This window comes from Gobio gobio, assembly GCF_949357685.1.
Source record: "Gobio gobio genome assembly, chromosome: 18".
NCBI lineage: Eukaryota > Metazoa > Chordata > Actinopteri > Cypriniformes > Gobionidae > Gobio > Gobio gobio.
Window position 1 is genome coordinate 40,066,753 of NC_137111.1, and position 18,929 is coordinate 40,085,681.

General features: G+C 43.4%; 1 protein-coding gene across 3 annotated transcripts in view; it reads right to left on the reverse strand.

The window, feature by feature from the left end:
- Positions 1-4,540: 4,540 nt before the first annotated feature.
- Positions 4,541-18,929, reverse strand: part of exoc3l4 (exocyst complex component 3-like 4) — a 32,040-nt gene continuing 17,651 nt past the window's right edge. For 2 of the 3 annotated variants that reach the window (XM_079842748.1, XM_079842747.1), the window contains exons 9-14: positions 18,583-18,681; positions 16,546-16,669; positions 15,221-15,343; positions 14,934-15,086; positions 5,816-5,934; positions 4,541-5,730 (exon numbers count right to left, since the gene is read on the reverse strand). In XM_079842748.1, the coding sequence (XP_079698874.1) occupies positions 5,511-5,730; positions 5,816-5,934; positions 14,934-15,086; positions 15,221-15,343; positions 16,546-16,669; positions 18,583-18,681 (838 nt within the window). In that variant the 3' untranslated portion in view covers positions 4,541-5,510. The remainder of the gene's footprint in view (positions 5,731-5,815; positions 5,935-14,933; positions 15,087-15,220; positions 15,344-16,545; positions 16,670-18,582; positions 18,682-18,929) is intronic. The other variant, XM_079842749.1, reaches the window with a different exon arrangement.

The following is an 18,929-nucleotide window of genomic DNA, read 5'->3' on the forward strand; positions in this document are numbered from 1 at the left end:
GTTCACGGTCGTGACTTGAGTTTTGGAAGCAGGCGGTGAGTAAAACTGCTTCAAATGTCTGTGTGTTGTTAGCTATCAACTCGTTCATTCAAATGCGCAACTATTCCATTGTTTTTCTATGTAAACACGCACTAGTCTGACGTGAAAAACCGTTACGCTTGCTACTGCTAACATTAAATCACATATAGTCCATAAAACAAATTATATCCTCATAAACCATGAGTAAACGCACACAAATATTGTAAAGTTCGCGCATGACAAGTCGCGAAGCACATATAAGTGACAGTAAGTTACATATCATTGAGACATCCTGCTGCAGTCGTTGCTGCTTCTCCTGTTCAATTTCAGCCTCTAGATCTGATTCTGGATCATATATGTATGGCTAAATCTGATTGATAGTCATAGTTTATTTAGGATAACGTTTTCTTCCTCACGTTTAAGGATGTCACGGCTTTCAGATGCTCTCAACGCAATAGCTGCGTGCACTCGTGACTCTTTAGCCCCGCCCCCGCCCACACGATACGCCTCCAGCCCCCCCTTTTTTATTTCGGAAAGACTCTGTACAGCGTATCTTTCTTTAATAAATATATTAAAACGAAAGACTTTTCGGAGATACGAAGGATGCAATAGGCTACTACTCTATAGGTACTCAAGATTGACTGAAACTGAGTGTTTCACCCCCGCTTTAAAAAGGAGAAGCAGCTTGACCAGACACCACTTGAACCACTAGAGGTTATGGCTTAACCAGCAAAGAAGATACAGTATTAGATTGCAGTCAGGGTGTCGGATGTCAAGTACCCTGCCAGAGATTCCTTCAGTGCTTTTGTTGGGTTAGTTAGAGGATGAGCCACTCACCTAGCCTGGGAAAACCCAGACAACTTCCGGCAAATTTAGATTTGCTCTGCAAGTAGTCTGGCAAAGAGCCAATTCAAACCAATTTCTAAGCCCTAGAAATCGAGGCACCAATCAGAAACGTTGAGGCGGGCTTTACACGATGACGACAGCGCAGCGACAGTGAAGCAGATTCTGTACACTGACTACAAAGATGGATGCAGCAGTGGAACATCACTATCAGCTATCGCGGCTGTTTTAAGCGATTTAAACTTTTCCATTCCGTTAAAACCAGAGCAAAGAACAACACTAGAAGCCTTCATATCTAAAAAAGATGTTATCGCTGTCTTACCGACTGGATTCGGCAAAAGTCTGATATACCAGCTTGCTTGTCTTAGCGAGAGCCCTCTGGTAGTGTTAATGTTTCACAAAATATAGTTTTAAGTCCTTTTCAGGCGAGAATGTAGTTGTTTTTAAAGCTCAAATCTGTGGTTTATTTATAAAGAGAGCGCCTTTTTGAAAATTTGATCTGCCGTTTTCGGAGTTGTGAGCTACAGTGGACCAGCGGCGCTCAATTGCTCAACCCCACCGCGAGGCGCCTTTCCTCGGCCAGTCCTTCTGCCGTCTGCCGCTGGCTCTGATGTGAAGATATGATTCGTCTTGTGTAGATCTAACGGCTGATCTTTGCGCTCATTAATCTATAATTTGTTTCCTGACAGATCGTTTTGTCTGAGGGCAAAGTGAAGTTTCATAACATTATATTTGTAAGCTATTAAACTTTATCGTTGTAGTCTCCTAGCGCTGACTTTCTTTGACTGAATTGCTTTATGTATTGTATAGCTTCTTATACCTTTTACTTATTCTTTTAAAATGGATATTGATCACGCATTAAACTAACATTTAACAAAAAGAGACTGGGTTTTGTTTTGTGTCATATCTCATTGTATTACAATGATAATCATAGCCTATATTATGCACACATATTACATGTTTTTATTTTTTAATGTAAACGAAAAGAGGCCGTTTTTTTTTTTATATTTCGTTTTGTTATATACATGCATTGAAGATAATATGCATTGCCTTAATGCCTTCACTACATTTGTGTGGCTATACCGTCATCGGGAGTTCATTCTCCGGAGTCAAACTTGGTAAGTCACGGACGCAAGTCAGAAGTTCGCGTACAAAATATGTCATAAAACACCACTGCCTCATTTCATAAAAAAAATTAAAAAAAATAACTTAAACATATTAGCCACACACATGTGGTTCAGGCAATGCGTAGTTAGGCCTACATTCATTATCTTATATATTTATAATAAAACGAAATATAAAACACCCTGCCTCTTTTCGTTTACATTTTAAATATAATTAAACATTAATATGTTGTTTAGGTAAGGTGACCAGATTTCTGAAATGGAAACCGGGGACATTTCCTATTTGAGAACACAAGCGCAGACCATAGACAGTGGTACAGACAAGAACGCATATTGAGAAACGGCCAGAGTAGATGTTTCTCCGTCGCTCTGCATACGTCATCTCCCTCATCGCTCTGATTGGTTTTAGGTCTATCCAATTGCGCCCAGAGGCATTTGAGCGACGCCCGTTGGTGACGCCCCTTTGGAAATGATTTGTCTATGAAGCTTTGCCAGACCATAACTCAGTTACTACGGAGAATGGTCTGGTTTTAACCAGGCTACCACTCACCTAAATGGCATGCAACTAGGCCACAGGAAAATCCCTGTATCCTAAGCAGTGAAATCAAGGTGACAGACGGGGGAACAACATTTCTTTTTCATTGGGAGCCTTAAAAAAAGAATTAGGGATGAATAAAAAAGTTAACTACAAGATAATGCAATATTACCAATACATGTTTCTTGGGGGGAGGGGTGGAGATTTCATCAGAACATATGGCTACTTTTAAAAGGCTGTCAGTGAAGCAAGATGTTTTGTAGATCCAGAGTGTGCAGTTACACCAGCAGGGGGAACCATGTTAACCAGCCACATCCTAACCTTGTGGGGGTTTTATATATTTCATCATTTGGTTATTTCTGTTGTTTCAGCATAGCAGAATAGTTTATTGTATATGCTGTATACTGTTCATGGGTTTTTGTTTTGTTTTGATCAGCATATTAGCATGTGGGTTTTTTTTTTACGTTCACATAGATTATCCGACTTTGGTTCTGTTTATTTTTTAGAGTGCAGAGATTTTACGAATCTAACATTTATGAGTCTGTGGGTAAACAGATGAAGAGACTACTGGAACAGATGATCGAACTGAAATATCATTATGCCCTGCTATTTCACTCCCCAATGGATGGGGTGCGGAGCTGCTTTCATAAAGTCTTCAATATTTTATGGTGTTGGCTCATGGCCCTCTACTTGTGAGGATCTGATAAATAACCTTCAGTTTGTCAGCCATAAGCATAAATCATACCATGGGGAATTTATGCTTTAGTATTGAAATCATGATGAAAGAGAGGAAGTGAGGACTGAAAAAAAGACTTGACAAAACGTGTTTTGAAAGGTTACTGACCTCATAAGTGAAGTGAACTGGTTTTCATCAACTTCTATGTGGCACGCATGGGAAAAGCTTTGGAATAGTGATATTAGTTAAAGATATTACATTTTACATTTATTCTTTTGGCAGATGCTTTTATCCTAAGCGACTTACAACTGAGGAATACAGGAAGCGATCTCTCATGAAGAGACACTTCTTACCTCACTCTTTCAACATTAAAGGGTTAGTTCACCCAAAAATTTAAATTATGTGATTTATTACTCACCCTCATGCCGTTCCACACCCATAAGACCTCCGTTCATCTTCGGAACACAAATGAAGATATTTTTGTTGAAATCTGAAGGCTCAGTGAGGCCTGCATAGGCAGCAATGAAATTTACACTCTCAAGAGCCACTGTACACTGTACTCAAGATGTACTAAAAACATATTTAAATCAGTCCATGTGAGTAGAGTGGTTCAATATTACTATAACAAACCAACGAGAATATTTTTTGTGTGCCAAGAAAAACGAAATAACGACTTTTAAAGTGATAATCGATATCAAAACACTGCTTCATGAAGCTTCTGAGCACATCGATTCAGCGAGTCGAATCATGATTTGGATCGCGTGTCAAACCGCCAAACTGCTGAAATCACGTGACTTTGGTGCTCCGAACCTCTGATTCGATGTGCTCCGAAGCTTCATGAAGCAGTGTTTTGAAATCGGTTATCACTATACAAGTCGTTATTTAGGGTTTTTTTGGCGCACAAAAAATATTCTCGTCACTTTATAAAATTAATGTTGATCCACTGAACTCACATGGAGTGATTTAAAAAGGTTTTTAGTACATTAATGGATCTTGAGTGTAAATTTTTGCTGCCTATGCAGGCCTCACTGAGCCATCGGATTTCAACAAAAATATCTTAATGTGTGTTCCGAAGATGAACGGAGGTCTTGCGGGTGTGGAACGGCATGAGGGTGAGTAATAAATGACATTATTTCCATTTTTGGGTGAACTAACCCTTTAAGTTCACGCACTGCTTCTGTGAACAGTAAACCCTGCACACTTTGATTTGATTGGCCACCTCAAACATTGTGAAGATGTTTAAAGCGTACCTTTTAAACCTTTTTGTCATCCTTACAACATAAAGAGCACTGCAGTGCACCAGTCTATGGGCTGCTAAAATAAAACACGAATCAAAAACGGCTTGGCTTTTCATAAATACATTTAGTTAGCACATCACATTTACTGTACATTGATTAGTTTCACTAAACAATGTTTATATTGGTAACAATACCAAGAGATGTAAAACAGTCACAACTTTGTTATATTTGCATAATAGACTACTAGAGCCTAAATAGAAATCGTTGTCTAAAATCAGCAGTCAAACTTTTGTAATGTTATTTTAAAACGACTTTTCAACAAGTCAAACAAAAGCGATATAAGCTACTTACCTGCTCATAAGACACATTTTTCGTATACTTTGTATTTATTAATTAATTTGGACTTGGGAGTTTGATGTCGTTAGTGACATTTGCACCGATACGACGATCATTATCATCACCTGTGCTCTCAAGCCAGCCAACTCAGCAGATTCATCCGCGCAGAACAACGGAGCCGAAGCACAACTCGCGTCATTACCAAAACAATGTTCCTCCGCAAGTGACATGCAGTTTTATGCCTCACCCGCTAGAGGGCCAAAAATGACTGTCCAAGTTTTAAATCCAGAAGTTCATTTTCAAATAACTGTGTGGCTATGTGTGTTTAAGAACATCAATTTGCGTTATAGTGCACTGATGTGTTGTTTATAGGATGTTGGAAGGATGTTGTTCTCAACATTCACAACACATTTCTGTATTTCTGAGTGAAACAAGACATCAGTTTAACCGGACCTGAATGTGAGCTTTTAATTGTATGAGGCATCTAGAAATATCACATTATCATGCCAAAAAGCCAATGGCATTTTTTAAAAACAATGCAAACAACAATGTCATCCTCAATTATACCGAATTCAACATGATAATAGAGAAACACATTACCAAATCATCTTGTTAGAATACAAGACTGGAATTATTCACAAAGGCTCCTGGAGACATTCCTTATTGCTCAATAAACATTCTCTTATTGATCAAACAGTGTAATCATTAATTCCAAATCAAATGAAGTACATTTCTTTGGATTATCTGTCTGGCATGATGAAGGACAGACATGAGACGGTTGTAGCAGGCAGACAGCCTGTGTTATCTGCTGCTTGAATCTCATTAAACAGAGCATGCTCTTTATTCCCAGCTTTCCCAGTCTTCGCTTTCAGCTCTGCCAGTTTCTGTAGTATAATATGCCTTTCCCTGCTGCCTCTTTTAATTCCTCGGAAGAACAGCACAGCTGAGAGATGACTCTTTCTGCAATGGTTGAAACATTTGTTGAATCAAAGTAAAAGTGTGTTAAATTGTAAAGGTTATCTGTAGCACATAATATGACTCGCACCTGATGTCTGGATAGTTTTCAACCAGTGGCTTTAACTTTTCCTTTATATCTCTTTTTCCGCACCCAATGATTGTGCTCAGCTGGTCCCCGACTGGATGGAGCCATTCTGAGGTAGAATTCTATACAGAGAATGATGCAGTAAGGAATATATTAGCATGCTTTAAAGACCCCCTGAGGTGAAAATCAAGTTTTTAATGTTGTTTATATGTCTATGTGGAGTTCCCATTCAGTCGGTCACGTTCGACGTACGTCGGACGTACCGACGAATTGGGATCACTTCTGGGAGCCCCTATCAGCTTCGAGCTATCTAGAACCGGCCAATGAACAATTGGCGTGCGAGATTTGCATCTCGCGCTCCGCCCCGCGCCGCGGGTATAAACAGGAAGCGAGAGCGAATGCACGCTGTCATTCACTTCGGAGCCACACGGCAGATGAAGAGGACTCTCAACGCTACACTGCTTGAGTTTATCGCTGCTATCAGCAAGTTATTTAGAAGACCGGAGAATCCAGGAAACGCGTGTTGGAGAGACGGCACATTCCAGCGGGATCCGCGCTGACTCATCGGCTGCCTCTGCAAGCAGAGAAAAACTGCTGTTTTAACAGCAACAGCAAATCCTGTTGGTCTGGTTGGGCGTTTTTCCTGCTGAGTACAGGCACGGGCTGCACAACAATCCCGTGCGCTGTCGCGTTTCCCCCTGAGTGCTTCAGCACAAGAGCGTTTCCTCACAAAAAGAGTTCACGGGTGACGTGCCGTCCTTTTCAGGATGTCTTACCACCCGTGCGTTTCTGGATGTGGTCGTTCCCTGTCCCCTGCTGACGGTCACAATCGCTGTCTCACGTGTTTGGGCATACAGCACGTTGAGGCGGCGTTTGTGGATAGTTCATGTTCCCACTGCGGGAACATGACTATCGCGGAGCTTAGATCGAGACTCTCCTACCTCCGGGCTGGGGGAGTCCCCTTACCCATCCCACGAACCAGGGCTGCCCCTAACCCGGGTGGACCTGCTTCTTTGGATGGCCAGGGTGATCTGAGGATCACGTTTAGGGCAAACCCGCCGAGTCAATCTCCGCAGGCCCCTATTCCCTCTGCTCCGCAGCCGGTAGAGCCTCCAGGAGAACCCGCTGGACCCTCCCACGGGAGACCAGTGGTGACTTTTGGAGCTCCAGCAGATGAACAGATGTCAATCGCTGCATCGGAGGGGGAGTTTCAGTCCTCGGGGGATGAAGGTTCAGTTGTACTGCCTCCCTCTGGGAGAGTGGCAACGGCTGCACCGGACCCTGAGATGGCTGCTATGCTTTCCCGGGCCGCCGAAAGGGTTGGGCTCGAGTGGAACCCTCCACCGTGTCCCGAACCCTCTAGGTTGGACGATTGGTTCCTCGGGGTGGGTCGCGCTGGTTCTCAGCGTCCCGCCCCGACACCTTTCTTCCCGGAGGTGCATGAGGAGCTCACGAGGTCGTGGAAGGCACCTTTTTCTGCCAGAAACCGGCCGAGTGACTCCTCCCCCCTCACTACTCTCGACGGCGGACCAGCCAAGGGTTACGTGGGGATCCCGCCAGTGGAGCGCGCCGTCGCGATGCAACTGTGTCCGGCGACCGCCTCTAACTGGCGCGGTGACCCGCGTCTCCCGTCCCGGGCCTGTAAGTTCTCTTCCAGTCTGACTGGGAAGGCTTACAAGGCCTGCGGGCAGGCTGCGTCCGCCTTGCATGGCATGGCGCTGCTTCAGGTCCACCAGGCCCAAGCGCTCCTTGACATGCACGAGGGTAGGCCTGACCCAGAGCTCCTCCGGGAGCTCCGGACGGCGACGGACCTCGCCCTCCGGGCGACGAAAGTCACCGCCCGTTCCATCGGTCAGGCGATGTCCACGCTTGTGGTCCAGGAGCGTCATCTCTGGCTCAACCTGGCTGATATGAGGGAGACCGATAAATATCGGTTCCTGGACTCCCCCATCTCGTCAGCTGGGTTGTTCGGCGACGCGGTCGAGAGCTTCGCCCAGCAGTTCTCGGCCGCCCAGAAGCAGACGGAGGCGATCAAGCACATCCTGCCCCGGCGGCCCGCTGCTGCCTCCACCCCGCCGCCGGCGGCAGCGCCTCCGACTACTCGTCGCCGAGGACGTCCACCCGCCGCCGCCTCCGCCCCCGCCAAGGCACCGCAGCAGCCTTCCACCAGCCGACGGCGTGGGGCCGGCCGTGGGAAGGATGTCCAGCCCGCTCAGGCCGCTGCCAAGCCAGGTGGCAAGCGTCGTCGCAAGCGACCCTGAGACGGGCCACCCAGAGATGGAGGAAACTGCTCGGAGGGAGATGGCTGCAGCACCACTCCTTCCCCCGGAGGAGGGCCGGGGGAGAATCTTTTGTTTGTCTGTTCCGCCGCTGGCCCCAGTGCCAGCGGCACCCAAAACATCAATAAAAGAGCAGTTTCCAATATCTCTGGGTGCCAAGAGAGCGCGCTTGGCGGTGGTCGACGCTCCCATGCCTCGCCACCCTCAAGTACCTCTCCCTTCGCCAGCAGGGGACGCCGGCTGTCGGGACGCACACAAGCGGCCTCCCCACACTCGCACGTCCCCTCCGCGGATGCAGGTAAGTGTTGCACAGCACACTCAGATCCCGCTTCGGGCCGCTCCCATGCCGTCCGTGCCGGATCCCTGCGTTCCGCCTCGCTGCCCCGCTGCGGGTACGTCTGTGGTGCCGATGGTCCCCCTTGCTCGGAGTCTGGGAGCCTGGCTAGCGCTTCCCAGCCCGTCTCGGTGGCTCATCCGTACCATCAGACTCGGCTATGCGATTCAGTTCGCCCGGCGTCCCCCCAAGTTCAGGGGCGTTCACTTCACGACTGTAGTGGAGGCGAACGCCCCCGTGCTCAGGGCGGAGATCGCTGTCCTACTGGCGAAGGACGCGATAGAGCCGGTCCCTCAAGCCGATATGAGGTCCGGGTTCTACAGCCCCTACTTCATTGTACCCAAGAAAGGCGGCGGGTTACGACCGATCTTGGATCTGCGATTCCTGAACCGGTCCCTTCACAGGCTGCCGTTCACGATGTTAACGCAGAGGCGCATCTTCAGGTGCATCCGTCCCCGAGATTGGTTTGCAGCGATAGACCTGAAGGACGCGTACTTTCATGTCTCGATTCTTCCTCGACACCGGCCCTTTCTGCGCTTCGCGTTCGAGGGACGGGCATATCAGTACCGCGTCTTACCCTTCGGCCTGTCCCTGTCGCCCCGCGTCTTTACGAAGGTTGCGGAGGCGGCCATTGCTCCCATGAGAGAGCATGGCGTTCGCATCCTCAACTATCTCGACGACTGGCTGATCCTTGCCCAGTCGCGAGAGCAGTTGTGCGAACACAGGGACAAGGTGCTCAGTCACCTCAGCCAGTTGGGACTTCGGGTCAACTGGGAGAAGAGCAAACTCTGCCCCACGCAGAGGATCTCTTTTCTCGGTATGGAGATAGACTCGGTCGCCATGACTGCGCGCCTCACCGAGGAGCGCGTCCAGTCGGTGTTGAACTGCCTGGATTCGTTCAGAGGCAGGACAGCGGTTCCACTGAAACATTTTCAGAGGCTCCTGGGGCATATGGCATCCGCAGCCGCAGTAACGCCGCTCGGATTGCTTCATATGAGACCGCTTCAACGCTGGCTACACGATCGAGTCCCGAGATGGGCGTGGCACAGCGGTTCCCTCCGCGTCCAAGTGACTCCGAGGTGCCGCCAAACCTTCGGCCCGTGGTCGGACCCTCTGTTTCTCCGGGCGGGAGTACCCCTAGAACAAGTGTCCAGGCACTCCGTTGTCTCCACGGATGCCTCATCCACGGGTTGGGGTGCCACGTACAACGGGCTTGCAGTTTCGGGTCTGTGGACGGGGCCTCAACTGCAATGGCATATCAATTGCCTCGAGTTGTTAGCAGTTCGTCTTGCACTCAGCCGCTTCAAAGTTCCGCTCAGAGGCAAGCACGTTCTGGTCCGGACGGACAACACTGCGGCCGTAGCGTACATCAACAAACAGGGTGGTCTACGCTCCCGTCGCATGTCGCAACTCGCCCGCCATCTCCTCTTATGGAGTCAGAAGCATCTGAGGTCGCTTCGTGCCGTTCACATTCCGGGCCTGCTCAATCGTGCGGCCGACGAGCTGTCACGTCAGCAGGTACTTCCGGGAGAATGGCGACTCCATCCCCAGGCGGTCCAGCTAATCTGGAGTCGTTTCGGGGCCGCACAGGTAGACCTGTTTGCCTCCCCAGAGACGACCCACTGTCAGCGGTTTTATTCCTTGACCGAGGGGACCCTCGGGTCGGATGCCCTGGCCCACAGCTGGCCCCGGGAAGAACGCAAGTATGCGTTTTCCCCAGTGAGCCTTCTTGCGCAGCACTGTGCAAAGTCAGGGAGGACGAGGAGCAGGTCCTGTTGGTCGCTCCGTATTGGCCCAACCGGACTTGGTTCCCGGAACTAGTGCTCCTCGCGACAGCACCTCCCTGGCCCATTCCTCTGAGACAGGACCTCCTGACTCAGAGACGGGGCACCCTATGGCACCCGCGTCCGGACCTCTGGAAACTCCATGTTTGGTCCCTGGACGGGACGCGGAGGTTCTAGGTGACCTACCGCAAGCGGTAGTTGACACCATCACTTCCGCTAGAGCCCCCTCTACGAGGCGCCTCTATGCGTTGAAGTGGAACCTGTTCGTCGACTGGTGCTCTTCTCGCCGAGAAGACCCCCGAAGATGTTCGATCGTTTCTGTGCTTACCTTTCTACAGGATGGGTTGGAGCGAAGGCTGTCTCCCTCCACCCTCAAGGTCTATGTCGCCGCTATCGCCGCTAATCATGAGCTCGTAGATGGAAAATCTCTAGGTAAGCACGATCTGATCGTCAGGTTCCTTAGGGGAGCAAGGAGATTAAATCCTCCTCGTCCTCCCTCTATACCCTCTTGGGACTTAGCTCTGGTGCTAACTGCACTACAGAGAGAACCCTTTGAGCCTCTGCAGTCAGCTGAGTTGAAAATACTGTCGTTAAAGACTATACTCCTGATTGCGTTGGCCTCCATCAAGAGGGTAGGGGACCTGCAGGCATTTTCGGTCGACGAATCGTGCCTGGAATTCGGGCCCGGTAACTCTCATGTGATCATGAGACCCCGGCCTGGATATGTGCCCAAGGTTCCCACTACTCCCTTCCGGGACCAAGTGGTGAGCCTGCAAGCGCTGCCTTCGGAGGAGGCAGACCCAGCCCTAGCTTTTCTCTGTCCCGTCCGTGCTCTCCGGACTTACGTGGATAGAACGCAAAGCTTCAGGACCTCAGAGCAGCTCTTCGTCTGTTACGGAGGACAGCAGAAGGGAAAGGCTGTCTCCAAGCAGAGGATGGCCCACTGGATAGTGGATGCCATCGTCTTGGCTTATCAGTCCCAAGACGTGCCCTGCCCGCTCGGGTTAAGAGCCCACTCCACTAGGGGTGTTGCCTCTTCCTGGGCGCTGGCTCGTGGCGCCTCGCTGACAGATATCTGTAGAGCTGCGGGCTGGGCGACACCTAACACGTTCGCTAGATTCTATAGCCTCCGTGTAGAGCCGGTGTCTTCCTGTGTGCTCACTTCCCATAGTCAGTAACACCGAAGTACCCGTTCTAGTGTCGGCTTGCTGCGCCATTCCCTCCCCTATGGTAGACGGATGCGTGCGCTTTTCCGCTCCAGTCGAGTTCCCCGGAACGGCGAACCCTGTTGAGTCCTCCGCAACCCGCGGCAGTCGGACGTGGCGGAGCGTTCGACGCCAGGTCTAACACTCGTATGCATTGGTGGAACTTGTGTTAGGCTGGGTTCCGTATGTAGTGACCCCCACGGCGGTCCCATATGTGTATTCTTCCACGGTACGGCTCCCTACGGCGAGCCCGTGTCTTTCCCTCGGCAGAGCTCCTCTGCCGTCTCAGGTACGTGTTGTCTCCCTCCTAATTGGCCGGGGCCACCCCTGAGACTTCCGTATGTTGTGCTGCCCACGGCCAGCCCATACGTGTATTCTCCACATGTTAACTCCCTCTGGGCATGATGTGGCTTCCGCAGCTGCCTTCACAGGCACGCTTTCCCAGCGTTATCCAATACAGTCAGCTGAGTGGGTCTTGCGGAACAGCAGCTTTGACTCTCCCTGCGTGAACCTACCCGCCCGCATCAGATCGGGGTCTGTGGGGCTCATCGCTGGGCGCTGGAAGTGGTAGTAACTATGGCGTTTTCCATAGGGGATCCCAATTCGTCGGTACGTCCGACGTACGTCGAACGTGACCGACTGAATGGGAACGTCTCGGTTACGTATGGTAACCCTCGTTCCCTGAAGGAGGGAACGGAGACGTACGTCCCGTCGCCACAGTTGCTGTACCATCACTGCAGGTCGAGCCACTACGTGTGGCTCCTCAGTGAAAAACAGCGTGCATTCGCTCTCGCTTCCTGTTTATACCCGCGGCGCGGGGCGGAGCGCGAGATGCAAATCTCGCACGCCAATTGTTCATTGGCCGGTTCTAGATAGCTCGAAGCTGATAGGGGCTCCCAGAAGTGATCCCAATTCGTCGGTACGTCCGACGTACGTCTCCGTTCCCTCCTTCAGGGAACGAGGGTTACCATACGTAACCGAGACGTTTTTAATATGGTTTAAGACAAACCATGTGTGCAAATTTATCAGTCAACAACACCATTGCTATTTTCTCCTTAAAACGGTAGTTTACCAAAGACACGGAATCACCCTTGTTCTCTACATCACAAGCATGTCGTAACCAATCACATCAACTGCGGGCGGGCTTTAACATATCATTACTATGCTGCAAAGCAGGGGCATCTCAAGAGAAGCCAGGTTATCACAGCATATTTTTAGGTTGATATGAAAAATCAGGTACATTTAGTAATATAGTGGGTGAATTATGTATATGATGTATATTACGATGTTATGTATGGAGGACAAGAAATGACTTAAGTATAAATAAATAGATAAATGAATAAATACGTAAATGCAGAAATAAATGTAGAAATACATAAATAAATGAATTAATAAATAAATATATGAAGAAATACATATAGAAATACATAAATGAATTAATAAATAAATTAATAAATAAATTAAATGCTGAAATAAATAAATAAATGTATAAACAAATAATTAAATGCTGAAATAAATGTATAGATAAATAAATGAATAAATAAATAATGAAATGCTTAAATAAATGTATAAATAAATAATTAAATGCTGGAATAAATGTATAAATAAATAATTAAATGCTGAAATAAATAAATAAATGTGTAGATAAATAACTGAATAAATAAATAATTAAATGCTGAAATAAATAAATACATGCATAAATAAATAAATGAATAAATAAATAATTACATGCTGAAATAAATAAATAAATGTATAAATAAATAAATAAATAATTAAATGCTGAAATAAATAAATAAATGTATAAATAAATGAATAAATAAATAATTAAATGCTGAAATAAATAAATAAATATATGAAGAAATAAATATTGAAATACATAAATAAATGAATAAATAATTAAATACTCAAATAAATAAATGCAGAAACAAATGAATGAATAAATAAATAAATAATTTTGTCAAAAGTATAATTTTGAATTGAGCCATTTTTGTATCATTTGTGGTATACTATAATTTTTCTACATTTATTTTTGTATTTCTACATTTATGTATTTAATTCTGCATTTACGTATTTATTCATTTATTTATTTATTTATTTATACTTAAGTCATTTCTCATCATCCATAGTTAGGACCGGCTACCGTATTAACATACGTACATATAAATAAATGTAGAAATGCATAAATAAATGTAGAAATGCATAAATAAATGTAAAAATAAATAAATATAGAAAAACTATAGTATAACACAAATGATACAAAAATAGCACAATTCAAAATGATACTTTTGACAAAATTATTTATTTATTTATTCATTCATTTATTTCTGCATTTATTTATTTATTTGAGCATTTAATTATTTATTTATGTATTTCTATATTTATTTATTTATACATTTATTTATTTCAACATTTAATTATTTATTTATACATTTATTTATTTATTTCAGCATTTAATTATTTATTTATTTATTCATTTATTTATACATTTATTTATTTATTTCACCATTTAATTATTTATTTATTTATGACTTAAGTCATTTCTCGTCCTCCATAGTTATGATGAACTATATGCCTTTCTCTACTGATGTTCTAAGTTGTTCAAAGCGTTTCTAAGGATGCTGATTTTAGAAGGCAAACTGAGATGGCGAACGGGAACATAGTTTGTGTAACATTAGCAACACATGTTCGACAGCTGTTTGATAACGTCGTCAAGCAAAAGGCTAATCATATTAATTACAGTTATGTGTCCGATGTAGAGAGCAATACATAAAACGCATTACCATTCTGATACATTGACTTATAGACACGCTTGTATAATTCACTGATCTACTTCTTTTTTCTGAATCAGTTTATGGTTTAAACCAAGCGGCATGCCGCACACGTCCAGAAAAGTCTCGATCGCCCCCAGGTGATTGGTCCCAGTATAGCTCATAACCCCCCTGTCACTGAGGCACCAATGGACTTTTTTTGGGAGGAGATCGGAGCTTTAGCTTTAATTTCTACATTTCCATAACCGTTTATTTCACACCGACATAATGAATTGTTCTGCATCTGCAAGAGTGTGGGCGGGCATTTGATATCACGGCTCTACTTCCTGCTCTCTACCCGTGTTTACTACTGCACAGACTCGGGTCCCAAATCAGCGCAAGATGTCAGCGCCATATTCGGACATTGGTGGCTTCACTTTTCTTCAGTGGAAGGTAGTGATCCCACTTGCCATTGTGCAGCGCTTACTACAGTAAAGTTGACTGAGTAGATCAGGTATTTGAGCTGGTGTGAGTGAGGGGAGGCAGAGCTAATTTGCATATTCATGTATCCACATATACTAAATGAAGCAAAAGTGTAGAGTTACATTCAAGCTATTTTAAGGCATGAATAAAATATTTTCACAGGGGAATTTTTTTTTAAATATGCCATTTTGGTGATCAGAGATTAGTTTTAAGGGATACAATTATTGATTACAGGAGGAATTTAATAAAAAAAACACTAGTGTTCAAAATTGCATTATGGAGATTATACCATTTCTTGGAAAATCTCTTTCACTTCCTCCCACTGATTTGTGATCTTAGTGGCAGCAGTCTCATTCTTCCTGTTTTTGCATGAGTAGTTATTCTTCATCAGCTGAGAAACATATTCCTTCACCACAAAAAAGTGAGCTTCATTCACAAAGGCCTAAAGATGCAGAAACAGGAGAAAGCAGAGAAAAGAGAGAGATTTTACAAATAGTATATGAAGAAGTTTGAAATTGATGGGCAGTGTAAACCGTTCACTAACAGATGTGACTTGAGAGCTGGTCGTAGTCTCACCTGTTTATTTTTTGGGCTCATGTATATGGTCTGTTCAGAAAGAGTCTTAGTTCTGCTGATCAGCTGTGAAAAGTCTTCATCAAATGAAAACCATTTTCCTGTCATTTGTCTCCTGAGGAAAGGCTACAAACAGAAGCTCTTAATATTCACTCACTCCACTATCAAACTTATGCATTCAATGAATTATTCAATTCCAAATGCATTTTCACACACATTCCCCCGGTTTCACAGACAAGGCTTAAGATTGTCCCAGACTAAAATGCATGTTTGAGCTGTTTTAACTGAAAGCAACTTGCACGAGCATATCTTAAAATATGTCAGTGCCATTGTTTTGTCTCAAGATGCACACCAGTGATGTTTTTTTTTTCTAAGGCAAGTTTATAACATGTATTCATATATAAAACATATATAAAAGCTACTTAAATGCCCTAATTGAACTAAGGCATAATCCCTACCCTTACGAAAAAGAAGTATACTTCAAGTTCATTTTATGAAGTAATGCTCAAGTATATTTAGGTATACTTCATGTAGTAAGTATACTAATATCAATGTGTAATAGTAGTAAACTAGTAAGTGTACTGTTTCTATACTGCTTGGGACTAAATTGGCCCACTTTTAGCATATAAAAGTATACGTTTAAGTGTACTATAAGTGTAACAGTAGTAAACTTTAAGTGTATATGATATATCTACATTTCACTTGGTAACATTAGGCAGTTCTGATTTACATGCCGTTTAATGTTTGATGATCGCAATATTTTACATTTGCGCAAGCAATCTTCCATCACTTGTTTCAGCTTCTTCTCCTGTGTTTTGATCTGGAGATTCTGTACTACAAGATGTGTCATAGCGCCCCCTACCGTATAACAGTGAAAACATGGATAGCTGGAAATTTCAGTCAATGGTGGGGAAAGAGTAAAGTAGATTTTAAGTAAATTCCTATTATATGTACACTACCAGTGGACTAGCCTACACGAAAATTCAGATACGCAGGAACATATCTGTTTTTATACTTTCTTATTTTTTTTGTTTAAAAGAAGTCAACTAATAGAACACTTGAATAAACTTCTTTTTCGTAAGGGTAATCTAAGCCCTGTCTGTGAAACCGGGCCATTATGGCTGAATTCAGTGATTTATTGACTTTTAGAATTCTGCACAATATCGTGTTTTATATTAGTTTTGCATTAAAATAAACAAGTAGTTCTAGTTCATAAAAGGTCAACATCAGGTCAGTTTACCTGTGACTATCTTTTTCTGGTGTGTCTCTCAAACTATTGTGATTGTTTAACAATTAATGTTAGAAATGAATGTTTAAGAAGCTCACACCTTGACATCTGTTTTGTAGTGCTCCATCACAGATTGACTCAATTTGGTGGTAAATCCATCTATTTCCTTTTGAACCAGCTCTACTGGAATCGGGCAGCTGTTCTTAAAGCTCTCCATGTGCTCTCTGGAGAAAAAAAAAATTAAATGATTGAGATTATAATTGCTTTACAGCACGTTGTTTAAAAATTTTTTTTTTTTTCTGTATGCAGTTTGTATTATAAAATATTATTAAAATATTTTGTTTAAAACTCACTACTTTTACACAATTTTTTGTTTGTTTTTTGTTAAGCAATGCTACATTAGCTATGTTTCCATCCAAAGTTATGAATTTAACTTGTGCACAAAATTGGAATACAGCATAAATCATTTGTGAATAAAGCAGCGTTTCCATCCCATGTTTTCAAGAAAACAATCGTGGTGGAAAGCATCTGTATTACAAATTGAAGTTGCTAAAATCTATTTTTTCTATTTTTTCCTGCATCATAAAGTGAGACACTTCTGGTAAGTCATTATCCCAAATCATTCTGATGACAGGCTTTGGCTCAGGCAGAGATGCTGTGCAATGAAACTGATCTGCTGTTTTGTTCAGTCATCCAATAACACTATAGAGGCAGTCACATAAGTTCCCTGTGGCACATCGAGGGATTTATTCAGTAAATGTGTTTCCATCTTAGTTTATGCGCATGTCTTCTTATTGGATAAAAATGTATCTGCCTCAGAGCGTATAAGTATTTTATGTGCATTTTTAGAATTTATGCACATCTTGGCGTTTCCATCCAGGATTTTTAATGCAATATCCCATAATGCACGTAAAATAGGTGTATGGAATCATAACTAGTGATTTAGGCTCAGAAAATATAGTGCATAAAAATCACAATAGTTTAATAGCATAATAGTAAGATCAATGCTTGCCTTTGAAATCATTTAGTTCACATACATTAAATACATACAAATACATCAAACCAGAAATAATTATTGACTTGTGCGTGTGTGCGCTGATATACACTATTGCTCAAAAGTTTGGGGTCTGTGAGATTTTGTAGCTTTTGAAGTCTCTTATGCTCATCAAGGTTGCATTTAAAATACAGTAATATTGTAAATTATTATTAGAACTTTGAATAACTGTTTTATATATTAATATATTTTAAATTTTTTATAATTTATTCCTGTGATGGCAAAGATAATTTTTTAGCATCATTACTCCAGTCACATGATCCTTCAGAAATCATTCTAATATGCTTCTTATAGTCTTTGCTGGATACAAAGTCCAACAGAAAAGCATTTATTTGAAACAGCACATTTTGGTAATAATGTTAACGTCTTTACTGTTACTTTTGATCAATTTCATGCATCCTTGCTAAATATAAGTATTTAATGTAAATACTTAATGACCCTGAACTTTTGAACTGCAATGTATCACATTTGCCAAATGTATTGGGTTACAGCTAATAAGCTTAAGGGTTTCTGGTTCCATTTTCAGCTAAAAACAAAGCTGAAATGTATTTATAAAGGATGAATTTATGTCATAATAATGAACACCTTAATACAGTATTTCTGCTTTGTAATATTTAAGAAATCATCAATAATGGAACTTAACTTTAGTTAAGTTTTAGCGACACACATCTAGGAGTTTCCATCGCATTAACATTCCCCAGTGGTAGGGACTTCCCCTGCCAGCTGCCTGACTGCCTCTACACAGCATGAATTCCTGGAAATCACGTGACGGATTGTTAGTGTTGAGTGTGTTTTTTTTATTCATGGCTTTGTGGCATTTAAGGTGATTGGCTTAAATCAGCTGGTTTCTGAATTGAGTGATGTTTAGAAGCTCAACTGAACATTCTGCCATTGAGATGAATGTGAAAGTCAACAAATAGCTTTCTCCACCTCTTGGCTTTGTACTCACATGCTCTTTCTGAATGGATGCTCATGAGATAATATTGATTTTAGAACTAGACTTATAAAGTTATTATTATTTCTACTCCTCCCGAACACGAGTGTAAAAATTATAATATACTTTTAGGCCGTGTGATGTCTTACTTCAGGGCACTAAAGCTGTTGATGTAGCAGATGTGATACTCTGTCCAGAGAGAGGAGTTAGAGAGAGGACTGCTCCACTCAACAAACGCTGACTCAAACCTTCAGAGACAGATAACGACAGTCAGAGAAAAAAGGAGTATCTTTATAAGATCACATGATTTGTCAGATATTGTTGAGGGGGAATAAATATGGCAATGCTTTTAATGGGATGTGGTTTTAATCAAGTCTATGAGAAAGGTCTACCACCTGAATAGTTTGGAGGGAGAAAACTGAAAATGATGTGCGTCATTCATGTTGTCATGATCCTAGCCTGTGTTCCCCTGTCGTGTGTGAGGACTTTTGTTATT